The 24,768-nt window shown below is 40.1% G+C and overlaps 1 protein-coding gene across 1 annotated transcript in view; it reads left to right on the top strand.

Annotated features, from left to right (window-relative positions):
• Positions 1 to 221: 221 nt before the first annotated feature.
• MPPED2 (metallophosphoesterase domain containing 2) overlaps positions 222 to 24,768 on the top strand; it is a 154,172-nt gene continuing 129,625 nt past the window's right edge. Inside the window, exon 1 of the mRNA XM_090267604.1 lies at positions 222 to 466. Coding sequence (XP_090123730.1) covers positions 339 to 466 — 128 coding nt within the window. The 5' untranslated portion in view covers positions 222 to 338. The remainder of the gene's footprint in view (positions 467 to 24,768) is intronic.

The following is a 24,768-nucleotide window of genomic DNA, read 5'->3' on the forward strand; positions in this document are numbered from 1 at the left end:
ATTTGCTAGCAGCCAGTGGTGTCATGTGGAGTGTAATGTCCACTCCGCAGTGCTTGCAGGGTAGAGTTGGGAAAGGTTGTATCCACGAGGCAGCAACACATATTGAGGGTTTTTTTTTTTTTTTCCTGAACCAATTTCATGTCCATGTATCACATTTGACATATCTTAGAATATCCTCTTTTTCTTTGTTCTCATTTTGTAATTTTCTTTTTTCCAGAAACGCACAGCAGTATTGATGAGTAGATCCTTGGGATCAGAGGTTGGCTGAAACGCACCATGCCTGCTTCCATCCTTTGCTCCGGAAAGCTGTGAATTGCTCATGCCTATAGGGAGGAAGGATGGCACATGGGATTCCTTCTCAAGGCAAAGTTACCATAACGGTGGATGAGTACAGCTCCAACCCCACCCAGGCATTCACGCATTACAACATCAACCAGAGCAGATTCCAGCCACCACATGTACATATGTAAGTATCACTTGTGAACTTTAAAAACAAGCAGTCAGGAAAATAGACATAAAATAAGAAAGTCACTAATGACTTCTGCCAAGGAGAATAAAAGGTACATGATTCACAAAATGGATGCGTATCTGTGGTTCCAAATACAACTTGGAGGAATCCCCTACTTCTTCAAATGTTCAGAGTACTTTCAATCACAATTTGACATTAGATTTTCAGGGTCTGTAATGGGTGGTGGTAGGTTGCCCACGTTTTATGGAAAACATCAGAGAGGTTAAGGTATTTGCCTAATGTCATCCAATGAGTTTTGGGAGAGGCTCCTGGCCCCTACCACAGTTTACTTTGCATTGTATTACTGTCTCCATGAGGAAATATTTTTTGGAAGTTTCTACTTTTTTTCCCTTCACCTCACCTCACTACCCTTTTACATTTAACTGGCAAATAGGCCTAATGGGACTAGTTGTTCAGCCACCGCTAAATCCGTTGTCTTGCCTGTTGCTAGCGGAGAGTGTGCTGCACATGCCCAACTCAGACGATGTGGGGAACAAAGGACTAAGAGACAGTGGAGCCCTTGGTTCCAGAATTGTACTCTTCTCTCACTCCCTCATGCTATATCAATCATGTGTGGTTTCAACTGTTTCACGAACAAAGTGTGGGAGAAATCAAGAGGCAAGGATTTTGCAGCACCTGGGTGCACAGCAGCCTTTTTTTCTGTCCCTCTGCCATAGGATGCGCTGGGCTTTCAGCAGACGGGGCAAAAGGTCAGCATCTCCCTTGTTTATTCAAGGCCTGCTGCTAATTCTCTATGAGACCCTTCCAATGTCTAACATGAGTCTTTCATAGTAGGACTAAACCTCTTTGAAAACTATTGTATAGTCAAGAGAGAAAGGAGGTTAGGACTCTGTGAACTGTTTTTGCCATTCCTGGCAAAATTGAACTCAGGGCATGTCCAAGTCACAAGCTCCTTTTTTTTTTTATTTATTTTTTATGTAATTGGTATGTTTGAGCATTTAAAAAAATAGTAGGGCTACCCTCCCCCAACACACACGCACACACACACACACACACACACACCCTCAGCCACCCTCCCCCAACACACATACGCGCGCGCACACGCACACACACACTCCTCAAATTTAGAAGCGCTAACCAAACAGAAAGCTCTTTCTCTGGACTGCCTGGGTGTTAGTGTAAAAGTAGGATGTTACTTTGCAAGTATATCCAGTACAGCCACTCAATTTAAAAAACAAAGAGAGAAAGAGAAAGAGATCCTTGCAAGTGGTTTGTGCTAAACTATTTCTAAGAATTTTATACTTATTTTAAATCAGAGTATATTCATGATTATGAAGGATTATTCTAATATGACTTTAAGGAAAAGTTTTAAGGTGAATAAGATTTTTCTGTTGAAAGGGTCTTTTTGAACAATAATATGTATTCATTTCAAGTATTTCTTTTATCCTTCTAATAACTTTTTCTTCAAATATGTGAAAGAATTTGTGCAAGTGGACTTAGGATACTTTTTGCTCTGTTTCACTGGGGTGACATTTTGATTTAACGAATTGCAAGGAACCTGGTGGATTCTGTTTTCTGTCAGGCAAAGAAAAACATGTTTTGCCCCAGAGTTCTTGGAAAATGACTGATAAGGAATCTCAGCTTAGTCTTCACTTGTTTCTAGCCATAAGATTCCATTCCTGAACTGTGAATGCACAGAGATATTTTAAAAAACCACGTAACTTCAGAACCCATCTGCTTAGATCTAGCCATGAAGAGTTGAAGGCTTGAAAATAGGGGTTGCAGTGCCGGCCTCAGAGCTGTGTAGCCCTTTCGCGAGACTGCCTTCCTCCCTTGGAGTAGGAGATCCTTCCATGGTCTGGGGCCAGCTTGCCTTCTCGCCTTCATTGTCCCCTGAGGGCATCCTACCTGGACCCTTTGCTCCAGCCTCACAAATTGGCTCCCTGTCTCCAGAGCGCCTTGAGCCTTTCCACCTTGGTGACACTGCTTTCAGTCTTTCTCACGGCAGACACTCACTTCTGTGCTCTGCTCATCAGATGCCTCAGAGCCAGTTCAGGCTCCTCTATGTCTATGAAACCTCTTCTGTCTCTCTCAGGCCAAATGCCTGTGCCTCCCCTGCCCCTACATGCGACGCCACTTGGCATTTACTTCAGACTCTACCATCTCCATTATTATTGTGCTCGCTCTCCAGGGATTGAGTAGGGAACAGGTGTTCAGAAGTACTGATTGATCGATTGGTTGATTGAGTCATCCATTCATTTGATCATGCATTGAGATGAAAAATTGTGTTTGAGATTTGGAGATTTTCATTGGAATTTTTTGGAGCTGTTTTAACATCATGAGTGTTTGAATGAAGGTGTATCCATGTCCTCAAGACCTTGGCTCACCTTTTCCTTGCCCTTGCTTTTTTGTGCTTGATGCCCTGGCCCTGTGACTGGTCCATATGAGGCATCCAAACATCTTGGTGAAATGAGAGAATGTTATATTTCTGATATATATATATATATATATATATATATATATATATATATATATACACACACACACACACACACATATATATGTCTGTGTGTGTGTGTGTGAAAGGTTGCTCTTAGTTTAAATAGAAACTAGAAACTAAAATTGACTGGAAAATACCCAATAAAATATTTAGTCTAAAATTTCTTCTGTTTTTCTGAAATTTTCAACATGTCATGCAGAGCTTGCTCCTGTCACCGCAGATATTGTGTCTTTTCCACTTGAATAGTTGCTCATTTATTTTGCATGGGATTCTCAGAACATTTGTTTTCCATTTTCACTTATAACTGAGGTCTGTGAAGACCTGTGACAGGTCACCTGGACTGGAGTTATAACCTCGCTGCCTTAAATGATCCTTTGTGTTCTTTTCACACATCCTAGTTGGGGTTTTCTCGTCTTCATTAAGGAATAGCCCACTTCCCATTTAATTCAGTTTGTCTCACCTCAGTTTCGTGACCCACCTTGGGCAATTTATTTTCCTTGTCGAAGCCTCAGTCTGCTCATCTGTAAATATGTGCACCAAATGGCTGTTATGGATCTTTTAGCTCTCAGATACTAAGATAAAGATTGCAACTAAGACAATATTTATTTGCAGGGTGTTGCTATGGGGGGGACATAGACACACAGGACCTGGTCTCTATCTTCATGAAGCTCACCCCTGATTTCAGAGCTGTTCGTTGAGCTGGCTTTAAGAAGTTTACTGCTTGGTCTCGGTTTGCTGTTACCTGTGAGTTCTGATGAGGCTGCGACCAACCTTTCTAAAAACCACGGGCCTGGATCTCTTCCTCTGAAATAGGGAAGGTTGTTGTTTTTTTTTTTTTTCCCAAAGAAAGCAGTTCTATATGACCTTGGAAAAGAGAATTAAAACACAGTTGGAGTTGGCAGGGCAGAATTTAACCCAGAATTTGTGTGCCTCTTGCCCAGACTCTTGAACACACTAATAGATGTGATGATTGAAAACCAACAATTAACAGGACTTCATTTTTCCACAACCCTTTGATCTTTCTGAAGAAGACTGTTGAGAAAATTATTTTGTATTTAATGATGGTGGGGGAGGTGCTAAAGGAGCCAGTGTAGGTTTGAAAATACCATAATGATTTTGTATGTTTTCAATTATCTGAGGCCTAATAAAATATTATAAGACCTTTTTAGTAGAGTATCCAGCCATCTCAGTTTTTGCACTGAAAGGCTCATGTTCTGGGAGACCCCGTAGTCCCATGCTAACCAGGATGGTTGGGGTTGGTCACTTTGCTGAGGTTAATTCCTCGCCCTTTTCTTTAAGGATTGGTTGTTAAGAAGCTCAAAGCAGACTTTATTTTCACATTTAATTATTTTGTTTACCTGTGTCTTTGTCAACACCCCTGAGGTCTTCTTTTTTAAAAAATATTTATTTTTCAATTATAGCTTACATCTAATAACATTTCATATTAGTTTCAGATGTACAGCATACTGGTTAGGCAGTCATACACTACCTTACCAGTGATCCTGGGATCTTACTTAGCTCTGGTTCTTTTACGCTTGTTTTAGGGAGACACTGTAGCGGGGTGGTGAACATCTCCAGGGGATTCCGATTGTTGGATTTTAAACCTAGTTGCACCCCTTACTAGCTGTGTAACCAAACATGGAGAAATGTATTCACTTTTCTGTTTTGTTTTGTTTTTCCATTTGTAAAATGCAGGCACTAAAAGGTACTGCCTATCTCAAAAGGTTGCTTTGAAGGTTAAAAACAGCATTACTTATAAATTTCTTAGAGGAGTGCTTAGTACCTGGTCATGGTCTATAGTCAGTAAATGTTAGATATTATCATTAATGATTATTTTATTGATTGTGCGTTTTTTTTTATTCCAAGTTGTCTCAATTCATCTTGAAAATCATTAGAGTATAAATAAATGAATCAGGAAGAAAATAACTCACTGGGAAGTTTTGGCCAGCAAACTTTTCTGGGTGGGGTTTTTGGTTGTTAGGGTTGACAGGTGTTCTTATTTTTTCGTGTCTGTCAAGATCACAGCATAGGAGCATCTCACCTATCTGGTTACTACATGCGAGTGACAGTCCAAGGGGAGAAGGAATCCAGTGAGCTGAGTGTTGCCTGGTTGTTCTCTGGGGAATCACAGTGACCTTCCTCTCCTTGGTCTGGTCTCAGATCCTAGTACCCCCAGCAATGTCATAGGCTCCCCACCTGACTGTGGTTAAAATAGAAACATCAAGAATTAACCATAATTAACCAGGGTTGAACGCAAAGGGCACAGCTTGGGCTGGAGAATGAGGAATGGTAGCTGAGAATGTGGTCTGAAATCAGAGATCTCTACAAATGCTGACTCCAGGAGTTACAGGCTTGGCTGGGTGAGGGTAGGCATATTACCAAACCTCAGTCTTCTCATCTGTAAAATGGGTTAAATGACTCTTGACAATGGTTGTGAGCATTACATGAGATGATGCATGTGACAGATAATGCCTGAAAGACAGCACTCGATAAACAGATGCTAAGATAATATTTATAGTCTCTTCCTCTATTTAGTGAGCATGAGATAAGTATAAGTTATTATAATATTTTCCTTTCTCAACTGCTTGGTGGTATAAAATCTGACAAGTCCAACTTAGGTTCTTGCTGCTTTGTTGCATTGGATAGCATGTCAGTTTTTGGTTGGGCATTGCTAATCAGAAATTTTCTGAAGCGTTTAGGGTATCCGAGTGATCATTCCATGCCAAAATTCTTGTAGGATTTTGTTTATTTTTCTGATCTGTGGTTTCATTCTTATATGGTAGGAAGTAAATGTTCATTTCAGGACTGTGTTAGGTATCCTTAGGTGCAAAAACAAAATTACAGAAGAGTGATATAGAATGGTGTCATTTAGTTTGAAAATAATATATATATAAGTGTGTGGAAAGATAAATACCATACCAGCATTACTGGTTATTATTTAGGAAATGCATTTGGGGAGAGAGTGTTGGGTAAAGCCTTTTTGTTTTTTATTTTATATAATTAACAATTATGTAATAGCTTTATGGTGAAAACACTTTTTAAAAGAATGATAAGAATGGAATTTGTCTACAAGTCCTTTGCTTTGTCTTCAAGCTATGCAATAAAGGCTCCCTCTGGGCCTTGCTTCCTTAGGTGACACCTCCTTCTCTGTTAGGTTACAATCAAGGACTAGACCAAAGGCTGCTCTTTGGTTCAGTATAATTCAACTTGCCCCTGTGTGGGAGGATGAGAGGAGTGCTGAGGATGCTGCCCACTTCTTAGTCCTGTACCCGAAGGGGAATTTTTTAAGAAGTAGCTTCGAATTTATTTTTGGAAGCCGGCAGAGTCTGCAGTGTCAGTAAATAAATGGCTTGCTGTAGGACACTACCTGACAAGTGTTCCAGGGTGCCTGGCTTCTAGTCCCGGCTTGGTCATTAATTAGGTCCATGATCCTTAGCAAGTTGGGCTTCTCTGAATTTCAGGTTCCTTCCCAGCTGTTGGACTCCATGCCCTTTAGCATCATCCCTTCCACTCTGGCTGTTTAGGATCTCTCCTATTTCTTATCTTTTCTTTAGTCTATTTGAAAATGACAAGCACAAATACCCCATCATTAGTGATATTCTGTATGAAAAAAAAATGTAGTGAGGAGGCATTGTGGGGATATGGTGGGGGGAGAAGAGATGTGACCCCTAACTCTCAAACAGAGGAAAAGTAATATGAATGAATGAATGCATGAATGTATGTATGTCTGGGGCTCCGTAAAACTCCACTTGATAAACAAGGTAGAAATTCATCCTTTCCTACAGAGCTGGCCTGCATTAGCTGTTTGCCAAAAAAAAAAAAATTCTAAACGTTTTTCTCCTGGTAAGCCACTTTTTCATTCTCCTTCTCATTATAAATTTATCACTGGCCTGCACATTAGCATGGCCATAATTTTTCTTAATGTTTTAAATCTGAAATTCATCGTGGAGATGCTGAATGGCCCTTTTAGTTTGCACTGATATATAAACACAGGGTATTTTTCTTTTCCTCTCTCATTTCATTTTTAAAATAAGTTCTTTTTCCTCTACACTCCCTGAGGGTACTGGTCTTGTGGTCCGTGACAGTTCGACTTCATTGGAAAGCTGACTTTTTTCCTGTTTTGTAGATTTCTTTGTTTGCATTCCAGCATTAAAAATCCAGCCCTAAATTACACATATTTTTTGTCCATATGGATTTGTTCTTAGAACCCTAGTTGTATGTTGCACAACTGGATAGTATTTTTTGTCTGTTTGTTTGGTTGGTTATTTAACTCTCTGGGAGGATAAGAAATGTTGGTAAATAAAGCAGCTCCCCTGTAATACGGTATTCCTGGATTTCAAATTCTGAAATACTTGCCTACATTTATAGAGGTGAAGAAAGATTCCTAGGGAAAGTGTGGCCACAGTCAATGGATGGATGTATAAAACTGGAAAACCATCATATCCCCTCTCCTTAAGGATTGAATCTCTGTCTCTTCTAAATACAGGTTTCTTAAAAAAAAGAAAAAAAACAAAACTTTTTTCATGGAAATGTTTTGATAAAAATATGCATAATGGCAAGGCAAGCTAAGCAGGAAGTAATGTAATAGTCCATATTTGAGACATATTTAATTCTAATTCTGAGACTTTAGAGCTTATGAAGATGTAGATTTTTTAAGATCTAAAAACAAAGCTAGTGCCACTCAGTCTACCACGTCTTGTATAACAAACCCTAGGTAGTTCTGCACTGTTTTTAGAAAGGAGGAAAGCTCACTGAGTCTCTGAAGATCTATCTGTCAGCTTGTTTTTATTCCTTTGCAGTATTTCCTTAACTCTCTCCTTCCCATGTCTTTTTCCCTTTTAGATTTTCATGGCATACTGAAAATCAGATGTCTCAGTAGCTGCCGTGGAATGATTGGGCTATTTATTTCAATATTAGTATTGATAAAACTACCACACTTTTGCAGACCACCACTAGTCTGCCTTTTTTTTTTTTTTTTTTTAAATGTAAAAAGTACACTTTTAGGCTTTGTCCATGTAGAAACACTGACTCTGCAAAGAGGAAGCTCTATTGGATTTATTGGCCCTTGCAGTATTTGGTCTGCATATTTTGCTTTGAAGATTCTGTTTTTTCAATTTCTGCCCCTGTAGAAGGGTAAAATGTATGCAAATAAGGAAAATACATATTTACAAGCTTTTTAAATTTTTTTCTTCTTTACCACACTCAAGAATACTATAAGCTCCTCTAGTTGGTTTAAATATTTCAGCAGTTTTATATAAAGTAGCAAAGCTCTAGACACTAGTTTAAAAAAAGAAAAAGAAAAACTAGCACCATTTAATAAAGCAAACAGAGGTAAATTTTTAGTACTTGCTATTATTGAACTTTAAAATTCCAAGTGCAAATTAAGCCATTATTAAAGTTCCTCTGTAGGTAGTGGCTTTCTTAAAAGATCGTGGGGTCCTACACCATCACATGGACTTGATTCAGAGCCATTTATTTCTTCATGCAGACAGTCTCTGAAACCTTCCAGCTCAAAGATTAGATAATTCTTGGGTTGGAAAAGTATCTCTCCCCATCTTGCAGTGGGTTCTTTGAGCATCTATGCTTACTGGCTAAGGAAAGTGGCACCCTCGTGGTATTTGGTTTTAGGTATTTGGGCCACAGACCTAGTTTCAAAGCATTTGCATGTTGTACACTTAGTTAAAAATATGTTTTGCACAAGGACTTAAAAATGAAATCAAGAAAAGACATTAAGTCTCCCACCAGCTAAGCAACCTCAGCATGTTTCTCTAATTTCCTGAAAGATTGAGGCTTTTGCTATGACATAGACATTTTACCAGCTCTATTTTGGTCCTGAGTTTTGGAAAATTATTCTGTCTTTTTTTCATTTTGCTTTTCCCGAAGACTTCAAAGATAACCACAGACCCTATTAGACTGTATTAGATACATATTTTTTAAATCACAAATATCTTACCCATTGCTCTTGGTTCTGCCTTATATTTAATGCATTCCTTTTTTTTTTTTTTTTTTTTTTAATTACCAACTTTTGCACACTGGTGCTGCTTGGGTAAGCAGGGCGTATAATGAGGAGATGTTTGTTTTATGGAGAAGTAAAAACTGAGAATATGTGTGAAGGAGAGAGAGAGGGACAGGCAGGGAGGGCCTAACAGATCTATCATTAGCTCGTAACTCTTTCTTGCAGTTATGATGTCCCTGGTCTTGGGCTTGACATTAACACCAGGTGGGTGTCAGGGTCCCTAAACATGAGTCAACAGGAAGATAAGACAAATTGCACCTTAACTTTCTGGGGCATGCATGCTAATTCTACATACCAACCAATCCAGCATTTGAAAGGACTGAAATAGCAATTTTTGATACATTGACCTGTTTCTCTGAGAAGGAACAATTTGTTAGGTAATTCAAGACTTTAGGTTTGTGTTTCAATATTTAAAAAAAATTTTTTGACAAATAGTGAACCATGAACTTGCTTTGGAGAAATGTAAAAATATCTGAAATTGCGATTTCCCAAGGTTTCGCCATCTGTGTTCTTCACCTCACATTTTGGGCACAGCTGGTGTCATTGAAATCTATTTTGTCTCAAACTTAGAGAAAAGAGGAATGAGGAGGGGCAAATCTCTGGAAAGAAGGAGCAGAGCTGGAAGGCGGTGTTAACTCAAGGATAGTGATTCCTGATTCTTCCGTAATGCAGTTCAAAGAAGAATCTGATGTTTTCTCCATGTGAAATACAAAGGCCTGGGTTTCCTGTTCAGTACAGTGGAGTAAGCCTCATCCTACCCCCTTGCCCACTGGAGGATTCGGGAGGGAATTCATAACCCCATGGGAGGTTGTTGCTCCACACTGTGCCGGGTGGCGGGTGGCTAGTCTGTTTTGCATGGCTCCCTCTCGACCCCTCCACCACGCTAATGGCAGCCGGCACGCTCCACTGTTTATCTTGGAATTTGATACCATCATCTTGGCAACCAAACTGGGGCCTTTACTACTCAGATTGTTTGTCATTTGTTGTTAATTATCTGTTACCATAAATTCTGCACTTGGAGAAAAAAGGACATGTTTTGTAATATTTCCTCCAACATGCAAGTGGAGCTTCATTCGCTGTGGACAAAAGAGGGAGAAAAATCAGCGCTTTCAGGAATTGGTTTCGGGGAAGTCAAATGTCCTGGTTTTAAAGACAGGCTTGGTTAGATCCCACTACTGCAGCCAGAGTTGGCACTGAAAGAACCTTTGCAGTGCACCATCGGTCTGTGTAGGGGAGGTACACCTTGTCAAGGAAAAAAAAAAAAATTTAGCTTTACATTAGGATTTTGCCATCTCCTTGTACCGTAATTGTGTATTGTGTGTGCGAGAGCCTGGAAGTTCCCTGCAGTGGGTTCCTCCTTTTCAAAGGTTATTAAGACAAAGCAGTCCAGAATGAAAAGTAGCTTCTGCTTACCTGCCTTTACGAGGTGTTTATTTTGTCAAGTGTAGAATGAAAATGAGCTTTCTGACCATTAGTAGATTTTAATCGTGCCCTGCGCTCTGCAGGGGAGGTTGTGTCACCTTATAAACAAACAGTGCTGTTTTGCGAGGTGCTGTACCATGGGCTGCAAGGGCCACGGCTGGACTTGGTACCTTAATAAAGCTCTAAACAGAAGAACAGGAGAGAGAGGAAGAATGAGTGTGTGCATTTTGGAGGGGAGAGTTCGAGGAGTGGAGTGGTTGTTGCTAAGCAGAAATGTAGGCCCATTGAAAAATATAAAAAAAGAAATCATTTGGAAAGTTTCAAAATAAAAAAAGGATATCCAGAATCCAGTCTGTCTCCATCCCCGTGGCCCTTGCATGTGTTCATTTATGTTCTCTGCTAGGAGTGTCTCATCTCTACTGTGGGGATTAGAATACTCTATATGCTTTAATAGGTAATGGTGAAGGTTATGTGAGATGATGCTTAGTGCTTAGGAAGGAGCTGAACACACTGTCTCAGTATTGTGCATGGTAGTTATTATCAAGTACAATAATTAATAATAATTGCCAGTAAGTGTGGCGGTGTGTGTGTCAGTTTTATTGCTGTGAAGTTTTTGTTTCTGTTTTTTTCCTCCCGCTTTTGAAGTTTTCAGTGTTGTGCTGTCTTTCAAGCAAGTCCCACACTGGGAGGAAAGGGTTTAGTCTACGTTAACCTGCTGATAGCCAGGGCAGACTTAATAAACACTTAGCTCAGCTCCCTGCCTTCTGGCTGGGGCCGGGGAACTCTCAGAGATGTGCCGGTTACCAGAGTTGTGGATTTGGTCTGGTTTTGCTGCTTTTGGTTTCCACAGAACCAGAAAATGTTCTTCCCAGGCCCATAAGAACTCATAATAGCATTGCCCCTGAAATAAAATACCATTTCTACATATTCCGCTTGCATCATTCTTATTTCCTCTCTCTCTCTCTCTCTCTCTCTCTCTCTCTCAGTGTGCTTTTAAAGGGAGTATGGTAGGTGCGTGTGCAACATTTCAGAACACAGATTTTGATCCGACTTTCAGATTAAGAAATGAGTATGAAATGAGTGTCTCAGGCTTAGTTACAGTTTGAGTATGAGAGTGGGAGTCTGGGGGGAAGCAACCGGAGGCTGGCAGAAAGCACCCTTAGACCGCTCTGGGGGAGGCTGGGAAAAGGATTTAACACTTTGGATTTCTTAGAAGCCATTAAAACTCGGATGGGATCAGATTACCTGACTGCCCATCTGAAACCTGAAACTCTTGCCCTAAACTGTGCAATTGAGTTAAGCTCCAAATTCGAGGCCTCCCCCTAAGACTGGCCTCTGGGTAAGCCTTATTGTGGATTGCAAAATGATTTCCTTTGAGAGGAGCAAGACTACAGTGAGGTTTTTTATGGCCAATTGAACCCGTACATTGGTGCCAGCCAGACATTTGGCAACAGTTAGTGCCAGCTTTGGTGATCTGTCTGCCGATTTTTCCCAAGGTCTTCTGTCCCGCCTGGATTCGGTGCTGACAGTGAAGGGAAGATACGTTGTAAATCCAACTTTCTAGGCATGTCCCTGCATTTTGTATTTTTAATATTTCTGAGTGGAGAGGTACTGAGACATGCAGGGAGAGAGCAGGTTGGTCCTAAACGCTGAGGCTCAGAATGACGTCCACAGCCCTCCTCCCTAAATAACTGTCTCCTCCCTTCCACCTTTGTCACATGGTTAGGGGACCCCTGACCCGGTCTCTGGATTAGATGAACCAGAGTACCTGCAAGTAATACTTCCCCTTTCACACTAATCATAAATGTATTTGCTAAATGTTGTGATTGGGCTCAAAACTCTATGAAGGCAGAAACTCTCTCTTTTACTTTTTGCTTTTTTTCTGCCTGTCTCTGTCTACAACACCTGTTACAGCATGAGGCACACTACACACCCTTCAGGTACCTGTTGAATGAATGACTGGAAGTTGAGTGTGCAAGGATTCGGTATTCTCTCCTTGTGTGCTCCCTTGTAATCATTCATTCATTTTGAGAGCATGTATTTAGACTTGACTTTAAAAAGGGTAACTTATAAGTCCCCCATGTTTTTTTCAGAATGGAGCTGGATGAAGCTCAGAGTGAGTATTTCTGATACTCCTAACTAACTCTATAATCAATTCTGTCTTCAGTTGACTTTTACATTGATGGTAGTAAACTCTCATTTCTAACATAGGAAAACATCAACTGGATCATAAATATTTGAGTTTCCTGTATTATTCTTTAACTTAAAAACTGAGACATTAGGAAATATATTGTTTAAATTCCTTGTAAAATGGTCATTTATTGATCCCATTTGGAGTCAACAATCATTGGTTAGCAGTGTGACATTAAATAGGATATATTTCAGCCCAATTACCGGGAGTCTGACTGACAGCCAGCCCTAATATATGGAGTTTACCGGAAATGAAGACCATGAAAACGGTTTATCTGTTATCATGGGAATCACGCAATTTTATTCTGTACTTGGATTTCTGTTAACAACTTGTTTTTTCTTTTGAAATAGTAAACTCTTCAAGCTCTTATAAGTAACTATTTTGACAGAAATCTGTGATTTGTGTTAAGTATGGATAACACAATCATAACAACATTGTGTGATATAGTTAGTGATTGAAAACCTTTTAAAATTTTTGATTGAAAGGTAAAACAAATGAAATTTAAAGTACATATGTAATGGAGTTCTAATTATGGGTGACTCAACTATAAACTTAAAAAAACAAGTGATAAAAAAGCCTCTGTGAAGTGCCAAGCTTAAGAGAGAATTTTACATGAAGCAGAACTTAAAAGTGGGGAGATAATAAGTAAGAGAGGTTTGCATTGCAAGCACTTTGGGGCAAGAAGTTTTCGGTTGAGGTGGCTGATTTCAGGGTTCTCTCCTTAACCGTTCTTGTGACTATGCCTAGGAAGGAGGGTGTTGTCTAATTAGGCTTTCTGGAGATGGCGTTTGGCTGAGGATGTAATTGAGTTTCTGGACTTGACTATGGACTAGAATTGGGGGCGCTTTCTGCCCTGTGGGTAGAAGCCCTTTGATAGACCTGCCTGTTTGATAGGTACCCATAGCGACTGGCAGTGACATTGTTTAGGTAAAGTATGGTTTCGTAATTGAAGAGTCAGTGCTCCTTAGCATACGAAAACCTTTCTGTAAAATAGAGAAGACACCAAAATCCACATGTGCAAGTTAAATGAGCTTGTATTCTGCATTATAAATATGCACCGGATGCCAAGTAGAAAACCGGAACACTCTCTCAGGATGCTGTTAGGGCCAAGCGGAATCTCATTAGGGACAGCTTCAAAGATCAGTTCCTCGTGTCCATAAAAACAAGTGTAAATTATCTGGTGCGCGCCTGCTGTTAGCAGTTGCGGTGTTGCATTATGCATGATTCCAGACTGCACAGAGCAGGCACAGGCTGCACGGAGTTCTACAGGAGCTGTGGGGATTTCTCCATTACCTGTGTCTGTATTCATATATATATATATATATATGTGTGTGTGTGTATTTGGTGCTGAGTCCTACATTTTGCAAATTTATTGGTGTGTTTCAGTTAATGGAGGGTGCCATATATAACCTGCTCCTACAGTTTTGATGAATTGGAGTCAGTTCAGAGAGGCATGATAAGGCTCTGAATTGTTTATATGAACAACCCAATCTACTCAGATTTATGTATCTTGTTTGCTCACATATGGAGTCGGGTTAGGAGGCCATGAGTGCATTTGATGCACACAGAATTGGGTGCATTTTTCCCCATTCTCTCCCTTTTTTTGGTCTCTTGGTTAGAGTCTTAGAAATAAGTATGAATGTGTAGTAAATTAAGAAAATGTAGTTGAGTTTATCGTACAAGGCTTTAATAAATAGCTTTGGAATAAATGCCTAAGGGTCTGGAATGTGTGTCTGAGCTTTACTGTGTGAGGAGATAAGAGTGTAGTGTTTAAGAACATGGACTCTAGAATCAGTTGCCAAGGTTTGAGTCTTGGTCTGCCTCTTACTAGCTTTGGGCAAGTTACTTAATCTCTCTGTGTTCTCATTGGTAATGAGAGAAAAAGTTAGTACCTGCCTCATGTAGCTGTTGTGAGAGTTAAATCAGTTGAGTTGTGCAGAATATCTAGAACATTTCCTGGGACAAAGTAAGTCCTATCAGAGTGTTTGCTCATATTGGTCTTATCATTATTATCAGAGGTAGAGCACCTTCCAGTATAGCTGGGAGGCCAGGGTATGGCGCAGCCATCCGGAGCCTGGGATCATAGGTGTATGTGTGCTCCAGTGCACACGTGCAGGAGGCTGAGCGCGGCCAAAGTCAGTAACGATTACTTAATGGTGAATTGGCAAAAGCCATATAGGACATAAAATACTTAGTAAGTGTGTATCTTTCTGGTCCCCATAACCCAGGGAATAACCATGACACCTGGGGAAGGCTGAAAAATAGCAAGAGAGAGGCAGTGTTCCTCTGGCCAGAGCAGAAGAAAGTGTGCAGCATCTCCTTTCCCAGCTATTTCTCAGAGCGGCATCCCAGAACAGTGCTTCCTTCATATGGGAGATAGACGAAAGGAGCAGCCTTACTCAGGGTCACATGACTTAAATTCACCATGGTTCTAGCACCAATTACCTCTGCTTTGAAATTTACATTTGCCAATAATGGAAGATAACCAGGATGTTAGTATTTCCCGTCTTGGATTGGAAGCTCTGTCAGGGCAGGGTTGGCACTGGTTGATCTTGAATCTTCTCCAGTGTCCATGGGCTCAGTAATAATATACATCTTCAACAAGTCAATAAGCAGTCTCTTATATGTATTTCCTCTGTCATTTTGTCCTCACAGCAAATTATCCCTGAAATTAAAATCTCCCCATCCTCTTCAGAGTCATCCCTGCTAGTATTATGCTCACCGTCGGCAGCCGTCCGTCTCAAGAGACGATGGTGTAGCTTCTTAAGAGTCTATCTGCACCACCGAGAATGGCTGTGCAGTCTGACTCGGGAGTGACACGGTATCTGTCTCCTCCCGTGTTGAATCGACATCTTGCGATGACGCTGGAGTGTCCTCTCCAGTGAAGCTGAAGCTACAGAGCCTGGGCAGGGTGATATGGAGGGTCTGCTGTTGCCCATGCAGCAGACCCCCCCTCTCTTCGCAGCTGAAGGGTCCAAGGGAAAGACGGAGTCAATACAGCTTGGCTTCAGGTGCGCCGCAGGAGTTGCCGGTGTTGACTACAACGTCAAACCGCCTTAGGGACTCCGGCTCCGGATTTTCTGTCGGGGTTTACTCCCTTATCTTTTCCCCTGAAGAGGTATGCCGCAAGGCAGCGGAGGTTTTTTGGAGTCAGAGTTTTCCTTCTCTGATGTGCCCTGACTGGAAGATCGAACCAGCGACACTTAGCTCGCAGGCCGACGCTCGATCCACTGAGCCAAACCAGCCAGCAGTTATGCTCACCAAAGCACTAGATATTGCCAACATCACTTGCTTCACTCTTCCTCCTTGCGGTTTGTGGCACATGCCCTGCCCCCTCCTGTCACTCACTCGTAAATATCTGAGGGATGGTTTTTTGGCAGCTCTCGTATTTTGTCATTAAGGGATTGAGGCCACATTTGTGATTCTGCAGCTCCCCCATACCTTTATGGGGAAACAGGAACCTCTGAAATATTTGGATAATGGAAAGAGTTGTTTGACTTGTTGGGAGTCTTGGAAACCATCTACAGGACATGGAGGAAATGCACGAGATGAGTGGAAACTCTGGGGCAAGTTGAGTGTCATTGTCATTGAAAATGTCTCAAATAAATTGATAAGCGTTCACTCGAAGTAGCATGGGAGGCATGGATCATGGCTATTTGGTTTGTTGTTTTATCCCCAGGACATAGCACAGTGTCTGCTACAATAAATAAATAGTTATTGATGAAGAAATAAATAAATGTATGTCTTCTTGGGTTTAACAGTCAGAATAACATAGAACTGTAAACCATCCAGTCCTCATCTGCTAGGGACGTGTTGCCTATTTAGGGAGACCGCCAGATGAGCCTGAATTAAATAATATTTGATAAAGTAATCATGTGTGCATTATTATTAATAGATCATCAAGGTGTTCACTGTGAGGGAAGCACATGTAGACAGTTTTGCATATGGCCAATTGGCCATGCAGAGAGGTTCAGTCACCTGATGAAGGTCACACAGGACAGCTGGTTTGCCATACAGTGTCAGTGTGTCTCTTTTTGACCTTTACTGGACAAAAATGCTAAAGGAACTTACAGCTTGTGACAGAATATCACCTAACAGAATAGGAGAAAGAAACGAGGGAGAATTTCATCTAAGTATATATCTGAAATAAGACTTTTTTTCAGGTATATGACTTAATTCTATTAAATTGCTTTCCAATTTTACTTCCTGATTTTTCTCAGTAGACATTCCCCAGGGTAGTCAGTGTGTCTTCAGGTCCACTTCTGGTCCCAAACACACACAGAGGTAGGCTGTTTGTAGCAGACACCCTGCGATGGAAAGCAGCATAAATTTTATAGGAGCAGCTATTTCCTGCCCTGGAGGATCACACTTTGCTTTCATGTCGTAGTATTTCCTACTGTTCTTACCACTCTTGTGCCCCTTGGTTCCCCTCAAGTCTGGCAGTAGCTTCTGGACCCCTGGGCTCCAGAAAGCACTGCCGTTTTCAGCTCAGCGATGTTGCAGACTTGGGCAGCAGTTGCATTTTTGCTGGGATGTGGGAGTTGAGGAGTGTGCAGCCACATGCCGCGGGCCTGGTTAATGGTGCGCATTCCAAACAAGTGAAATGGTTTCTGGCCCAATGCTTGCACTGTGTGGAAATGAGCAAACCTGCACTGTGCTCCTACGTCTTTTCCATTTGGAGACATGAAGATGGTGAGTTGGATCCTTCAACACAAATTTTACCCAGTTTTGAGACCTGATTGGTTATAGTTGACTATCAAAGATCAAGGGTAACTTCAAACGCATCTCCATTTTTGAGAAGTTCTTAGAGGTTACTATTTGGAAATGATGCTTCTGACTAAAAAGAAGTGGTGTCATTGCACAGAAAATTGCTTCTGTTATCCATCATTCATGTTGGTATCGCTTGGTAGACCATTGAAGCATGTCTTCTTTGTTAAGATTGAGAAACCGTAGGGCCACAAGTCATGCCACAAGGACCATTTCACAGCCACGTGCAATTTCCCTCCTTGAACGTGCTGTGAAGGTGTGAAGTATCACATTAGACTTTATTGTTAAAACTGCAGGTGGGCCCAAGTGGGCTTTGGCCATGACCCTTGGCCTAGGGTGCTGCGGATCTAGCTATTAGTAAGGCTTGGATGTTGGTGCAATAGCTGGCAGCTGGGCTTTGGTCCAGTTGCTGGTCATGAGCTACAAGTTACTGTTGGATATTTAAAAGCTGAGCATCACAGAAAGTAGTAGGATTTTTCCAGATCTTCTTTTCTGGGAAGTTCAGAGATAGCACTGAGCAGCAACTTACACATCGAGTTCTAACGATTGAACTGCATAATAGAAAAATTATCTAATAAAACCCTACTTTAGGGGTCCCAATTAGACTATCAGCTGATTTCTCAAAGGAGACCCTGCAGGCAAGAAGAGACTGGCAAGAAATAGTCAAAGTAATGAAAATCAAAAACCTACAACCACGAATACTCTATCCAGCGAAACTGTCATTCAGAATAGAAGGGCAGAGAAAGTGCTTCCAGGACAAAGTAAAACTAAAGGAGTTCATTAGATCCAAACCACTGTTATATGAGATGTTAAAGGGACTTGTTTAGGAGAAAGAGGATCAGAACTATGAACATTAAAATGAAAACTGCATCACAACAACCAACAACAGGAGCTAGGGAACTGAAACCAAGGCAAACTAAACAGGCAATGAGAGTGGAAAAAGAACTATAGGTATGGGGAACATATTGGGGGGAGGTCAGCAGGGAGGGGGGAGGGAGAAAGGGAGGGAGATGGTACAGGAATTAAGAAGCATAAGAGGAGGGAATGGAGTAGACAGGAAGAGGTTGAGAAGAACTATATGCATAACCAATGGACATGGACTAAAAGGGGGGGACAACTGGAGGAAGGGGGGGGTCACTGGGTAGAGGGGAGCAGAAGGAAAAGAAATTGGGACAACTGTAACAGTATAGTCAATAAAACATATTTTAAAAAATCATCACCCTACTTTTGGTGATGATTAAAATTAGTAGTTCTGGAGTGCTCGAGATGCTAACTTACTAGGCAGAGTTCATAAAATATGCATTGTGAAGAGTCCAGCTAATGATTATATTGGTTGTAGCAATCTACATTTCACTGTGGAAATCATGCATCTCTATTGTCTATACACAGAAAGTGTGTGTACACATGCACACATGCCCACGGATAAAGGAAGGTTTAAAAGAGAGGCATGTGCATACCGAACACTTCTTATGACCACTGAAAAAACAAATAAAACATTGTATATTATTTATCTGTGGGTTGAACACCTCAGCTAACATTACTCACACAGTTGACTTTGTTTTCTATGGAGGGCACCAAGAAGCCACATTATTAAGCATACTGGGTCCACCCGAGGTTCATGAGAAGTTCACGTTAACATCATTTTTCTTTCTGTAGTGATGAAAATGTCTTCAGCCAGATTGTTATCCACACCAGGTGGGGGGTGGCATGATGTTTGCATGACTATGGGTCTGCTCTCTAAATAAGCAGATTCATTCTTTTGTTTTAAAAGTAATCAGCAAAATTGCATTTGCATTGCTTGTAAGTGAATCACATAAGTGAAATTACATTGCCTGCATCTCATTTGCTATCATAAAATGTTATGGGATGCAGACTGTTTTTCTCCAACTGAAGTGTCTTGAGTTAGTATTAGGGGGCTTGCTTTCATTTTCCTTTGTGACCAAATTTGTTGCATTCTACAGAGCATGGGCTCATATTTTCACTTCCGTTAGTTGCTGGAGAAAGCCTCGTTCCATTCTCTAGAATGAGCTAAGATATTGGTTCAGTAGGGGGTAAATGGGAGTTTTAAGACTATCTCATATTGTGTAGCAAGTGATTGCTAATCACTTTCTGTCGTTTGTGACAACTTCTGCTTACTAAGAGTAAATGCCAGTCACTGTTGGTTGGAAGTATAAAGCAATCTGACATTTTTTCAGGCAGTTGGTTACAGAAAATGGTTTACATAAAACAAAACCAAAAACTTCAGTTAGTTACCATTATTTTTAGTGATCAGTATAAAAATGCTTACCTTAATTGGCTCTTTAAAAGCTATCCTTAAGGCAGATGCCTTAAAAGTCATGTTGAGATTCCCCTCTTATTTCCTTGAAAATAAATAATTTAACACAGCAATAGTGATCGCAGACTTCGAAAGTCAGTAATTTCAGTGACAAATGAGAATGCCCTATTTCACAGATCACCTCCCCCCTCTACTGAGGTTTTCTTAATTCATGAATTTTTTAAGATGGAAGTCGAAGGAAAGGTATGAGTTCTTAGATAACCTATAACAGTGTGGTTATCCACAAAGCCTCTGTTTATTAACTACATTATTGATAAAATCCCACAAGGCAGCAGGCAGCTATAGTGCTGATTATGCCCTTTGGTAAAAGTGAAGACTGCTTTTCAAAAAGAGAAAGCATGCCAGTTATAGTGATACACCGACAAAACAAAGGAGCTTCATAACCAATAATGATCTTTGGTTATTGCAAAGATATTAGTAGACATAAATAGGAAGGATTAAATGTAGTGAATGGGAAATTAAAATATGAGAAGGTAGACTTTTTTCCTATGAAAAGAGAAGATGTAAGGATACAAAACCCAAAAGAAAAACTTAACATTGCTTGATAGCTGAGTTGTTTGTTTGTTTGTTTTTTCAATAAGACTTTGAAGGAGATGTGCAATTTTATGTTATTTCTTTTCTTAAAAATGTATTTGGGAGAAACATTTAATATGGAAGGAGAAGATTGTGTATAACTCTTTTAAATTAGTAAACTTTTAATTGAAGCATGACATACATACAGAGAAGTGTACAATTTAACTGTGTTTGACTAAATGAATATTCACAAAAGGAACATACTCCTGTGATCTGTATGGGATGTAGTTTTAAAGATCATTTGTTTTTGTCTGCAAAATCATATTCTAAAGTCATAAGAATTTAAATATTATTGCAGTCTGCAATAAACTTTTATTAATAAAAATCATGGAGACCTTTGTTACTATTGCTCTGTGGTTTACAAAGTAAGCTTTGGGATCCCAGTGGCCTCCCTAGAAGTCCTCTGCAGCTGGATGTTGCAGGGTTTCGAGTTGCATATGTGACTACTGTGAATTGTATTTAAACTGCTCTCCAAAGCATACTTTTCATTTGTAGTCACTTAAGATGTTCTGAAAGCTCCTCTCTGTGATTCGAAAATTCTCTGGATAATATTTCCAAATTGATGACCTTCCTGAGTTAAAATATTTTTTTAGTCTAGCTTTAAAGATATCTTTATTTTCTATTCCATTCATCACCATTTTCTCATTGGAAAAATTAACCATGCCTATCCCACTTCAAATGAACAGCTGCACTTTGAAACTAGATCCTTCTTTTGGCTGTAATTGTCCAAATGAGAAGGACCAGGTTTGCTCACTATTTGAAAAGAATTGGTTATGACTGTAAAGCATTTTTATGCTTTCAGTCTCATTCTCTTCACATTTTAGTGTGTTCCTAGCTAGGAAAAAAAGAAGAAGAAAGAATACAAGGAAGGAGGGAGTGGGGGAAGAGGGAAGGACACAAAAGAAAGAGGAAGAAGGGGGAAAACAGTTGACAATGCACCTATAAGAAAGGCAGCTCTTACCTGGGAATAGCTTAACTCTAGCTTTGGAGGAAAGAGAATGTTCAGCCCGAGAAAGACTATTGGGCTTAAAGTGTGTAAACTACTGACCCAGACTTTTTTGTTTCTTTTAAATAAATTCATCAGAATAAATAATGTATGTGCTCTGTTTGGTGTTGTTCTCTCCTATTCTTGCAGTATCTGCACTGCTGAGAATTGTCCTAAAACTATTTCTGTAGGAGTTGACTTTGGAGCCAGTTTAGGGGTACATAAGGAAAGAGTTCTGGGTATTTTCTAGCTACAGTAACCATTTTCACTCATACTCCTTCATATTTCCCTGGGGAGGCCCTTTCAACATGCCCAAGGAACAAGATTCATTAGTGAGTTCTCACCTTTGACTTTCTTACCCTGGCTACAGGCCTCTTTAAGACTCACCAGGCTGTGTCTTCTTGGTTGGACCTTCCTCCTGGTCATTGCCATTAAGAATTCTTATATATGAGTACAAAGTAGTACATCAGCTTTCTACTTCTCCACAAAGGTATTGGACTGACTATTGGAAAGTTGATACAACAGTTGATCCAAATGATCTTGTATAACGGGAAATAAGGTCTATCAGCTTAGAGACCGAAGTAATTGCACATTCTGTTTTTTAGGTGACCAAGATGACTGAGAGATGTTTCCTAATTGGTTACGTAACAAGTAGCCATTTTTTAAAGGAAACTAACAATCATAATAGATTAATTGGTTATGTATATCAGGTAAATCTCCCAGTAACTAAGGGAGAACATTTCCAAATGAATGTGAAGTAGCTCTGTTTATTATACTATTGTGGAAGCTAATAATTTGGGGCTGTCAGCAGTCACAAATAAATGACAATATACATAAATTTAAAAAAACATATATTTGAAATCTGATAGTTTGATAATGTGTAATTATACATGTCTCCAACAAAAAAAGTTTGACTTGATACCTCTAGTTAAGATGGAACTCTTAAAACTTAGTATCAGAGGGCAGGGCAGAGGTAGAAGAGGGTAAAGGGGGAATAAATGGTGATGGAAGGAGACTTGACGTTGGATGGTGAACACAATATACAGAATTACATTATAGAATTATATGGTTGAAAGCTATATAATTTTATTAATCAGTGTTACCTCAATAAGTTCAATATAAGTTTTTAAAAGTTAAGCTAAAAAAACCTGAAAAAAACGAAGCCTTAAAATAGAATAACTAACACAGCCATTTCAGAATTTTGGTATATATTTGCTTATTTGGCATAGTCATTTTTTATTAATTCGCTAATTCAAATATTTACTAAATTTCTGCTATGTTCCAGGTAAGCAAACTGCCTGAGTCTGGGATTGTTTAACTAATTGAACTGATAATCTCATAAATTTATTATGGGGGAAAATGATTCAATGTAATGCCTACTAATGATCTGTTTCAACTTTGATACAAAATTGCCTAGAGTATAAAACTAACCCTTATTATTTTGATTATTTTTCCATTCTAATGGGGTTCTTTTCCCTCATTTTATTATCTTAGCCTTGGTTAAACAGTTCCTTTAGGGAACCCCTTTTCTTTCTACCTTTGGTCATCTTCAGTCTTTCAGACGGCAGGGCATACAGCCTTAGTTAGACCTGGGCAGGTGAAAAGAGGCAAGCCAGGACAAGAAGACAATATCCACAGTGATGATTAATAATAGTAATAATTATTAATAATAATAATAAATGGCTACCATCTACTGAGTGCTTGTTATATACCCAGCTAAGTGCTAACTGCTTTAATATGTTATTTTATTTAACTCTCACCACAGCCTTCAGAAGTAGGTGGTATTATTCCCATTTTTCAGATAAGAAAACCAAGGCGAGAGGAGATGCCCAGTGTGATGTGGGTTTCACAGCTGGTTAGTGAAACCCGAGTTTGCCTGAGACTGTGGGTCATGCTAGTCTGTCAAGAAGACAGTGACAGATTGAATCATAGATTAAAGATTTGGTCTTTGTTTTCCTAAACAATGCTCAGGATAAAACCCTGTGGAACTGAAGTCATGAAGACACATGAAGTAAATACAATTCAGACCCACAGAGGTGCTTTCAGAGTAGCTGCACGATTGAGGCTCTGGAGAGACGTGTGACCTGGGATGACTTGCTCAATTTAGAACACGGAGGAACGTGTGATGGGGAGGCTGGGGGATCCAGGGAGAAAAGCATATTAATTGGAAAATAAAATGGTATAGGCCTCAGTTCCCCTGTCTGTAAAATGGAACTAATAGTGGTCAGAGCAGATGGTCTCCAAGGATCCTTGCATTTCAAGCATTCTAAAATTTTAGGCCAAGGTTACTCAGAATGCCGTGTATTATTAGTTCCTGGACTTTCCTTTGCTAGGCCACTGGGCTTGGCGATGATACAGGAGAGAGTTATACCTGGAAACATCCTCCTCAAAGGTCATGGAAGTTCAGAGAGAGCTCTCAAGGCTCTTAATCCATTCAGCTAAACATCCACAACTGAGTGTAAACATTTAAGAAAGAAAAGATTTTCTTTACCTTAAGGTACATTTGGAGGCCTGTGGGAGAAAGATTTCCTCAAAGAACACAATATGGAAGTGTGAAATCATGATGTGGAACCTGGAGTGAAGAAATGGAGATTCCAGAGAAATGTGAAAGGATTTCTCTCTTCCACTAGTTCAGACATATTCTTCTAAGAATATGTGAGTGGCCTGAGACACTAGGGTCCGAGAACCTTTAGTTTCAGAATTGCCACTGACTTACCCTTTGATATTGAATAAGTCTCTCAATATCTGAGCCTCATTTTCTTATCTGAAATATGTAAAGTAGATCTCCAAAACTGCTTTCTGTGCTAAAAATCTGTGAATCAGTTTATCAATTGATGTCTCTAAAACAAGTGAGTGACAGTAATGAGGTGGTGTTTGGAGTGACAGAGCTCCCAAGTCATGAATGAATGACCAATTCAGAGGACATGAACTAAGGTGGGTTCCTACGGGGTGGAAGAAGTAAAGTCAAATCTTAAAAATACAGTTGAGTGAGCCCGGTTTGGCCTTTGGGGTGCGTTAAATAGGTGATGATAATTCTGTTGTCCTACACAATGGCATCTAGGAAATGATGGAGGAGATGGATCCTCCAGCCCATCTTTTCTGTGGGGTCCTGGAGACTGTCTACATTTGGAGTTGTTGGAAACTGCAGGTCTTAAAAGATCTTGAAAGGCTTTGTGGAGCTGTGTATCAGTGAACCAATGTCAGGGAGGCCAGCATGTGGTGACAGACGTAAGCACAAGAAAATGGGGGGCTGTTCTAACCCAAAGAGGATATAACAACAGGTGGCATACTGCTAGCTGATATTCTTGAGTTGGGAAGAAGAAATTTAAAAATTGGAGCCTAGCCTTAAAAGAACAAGGCAAAGGCCAATTGATCGCAGTGCTTGAAACTGTATAGTAAGTTATAAAGGCTTAGAACAGGAAGTGGGCAGGAGCCCATTCACTGGAACTGAAGTGAAAAGGCAAAGAAAAGAGGGAGATGTCAGAATGGCCTGTCCTAGCAGCTGGAAGC

The sequence above is a fragment of the Furipterus horrens genome, unplaced genomic scaffold (genome assembly GCF_987537825.1).
Source record: "Furipterus horrens unplaced genomic scaffold, mFurHor1.1.pri manual_scaffold_2, whole genome shotgun sequence".
NCBI lineage: Eukaryota > Metazoa > Chordata > Mammalia > Chiroptera > Furipteridae > Furipterus > Furipterus horrens.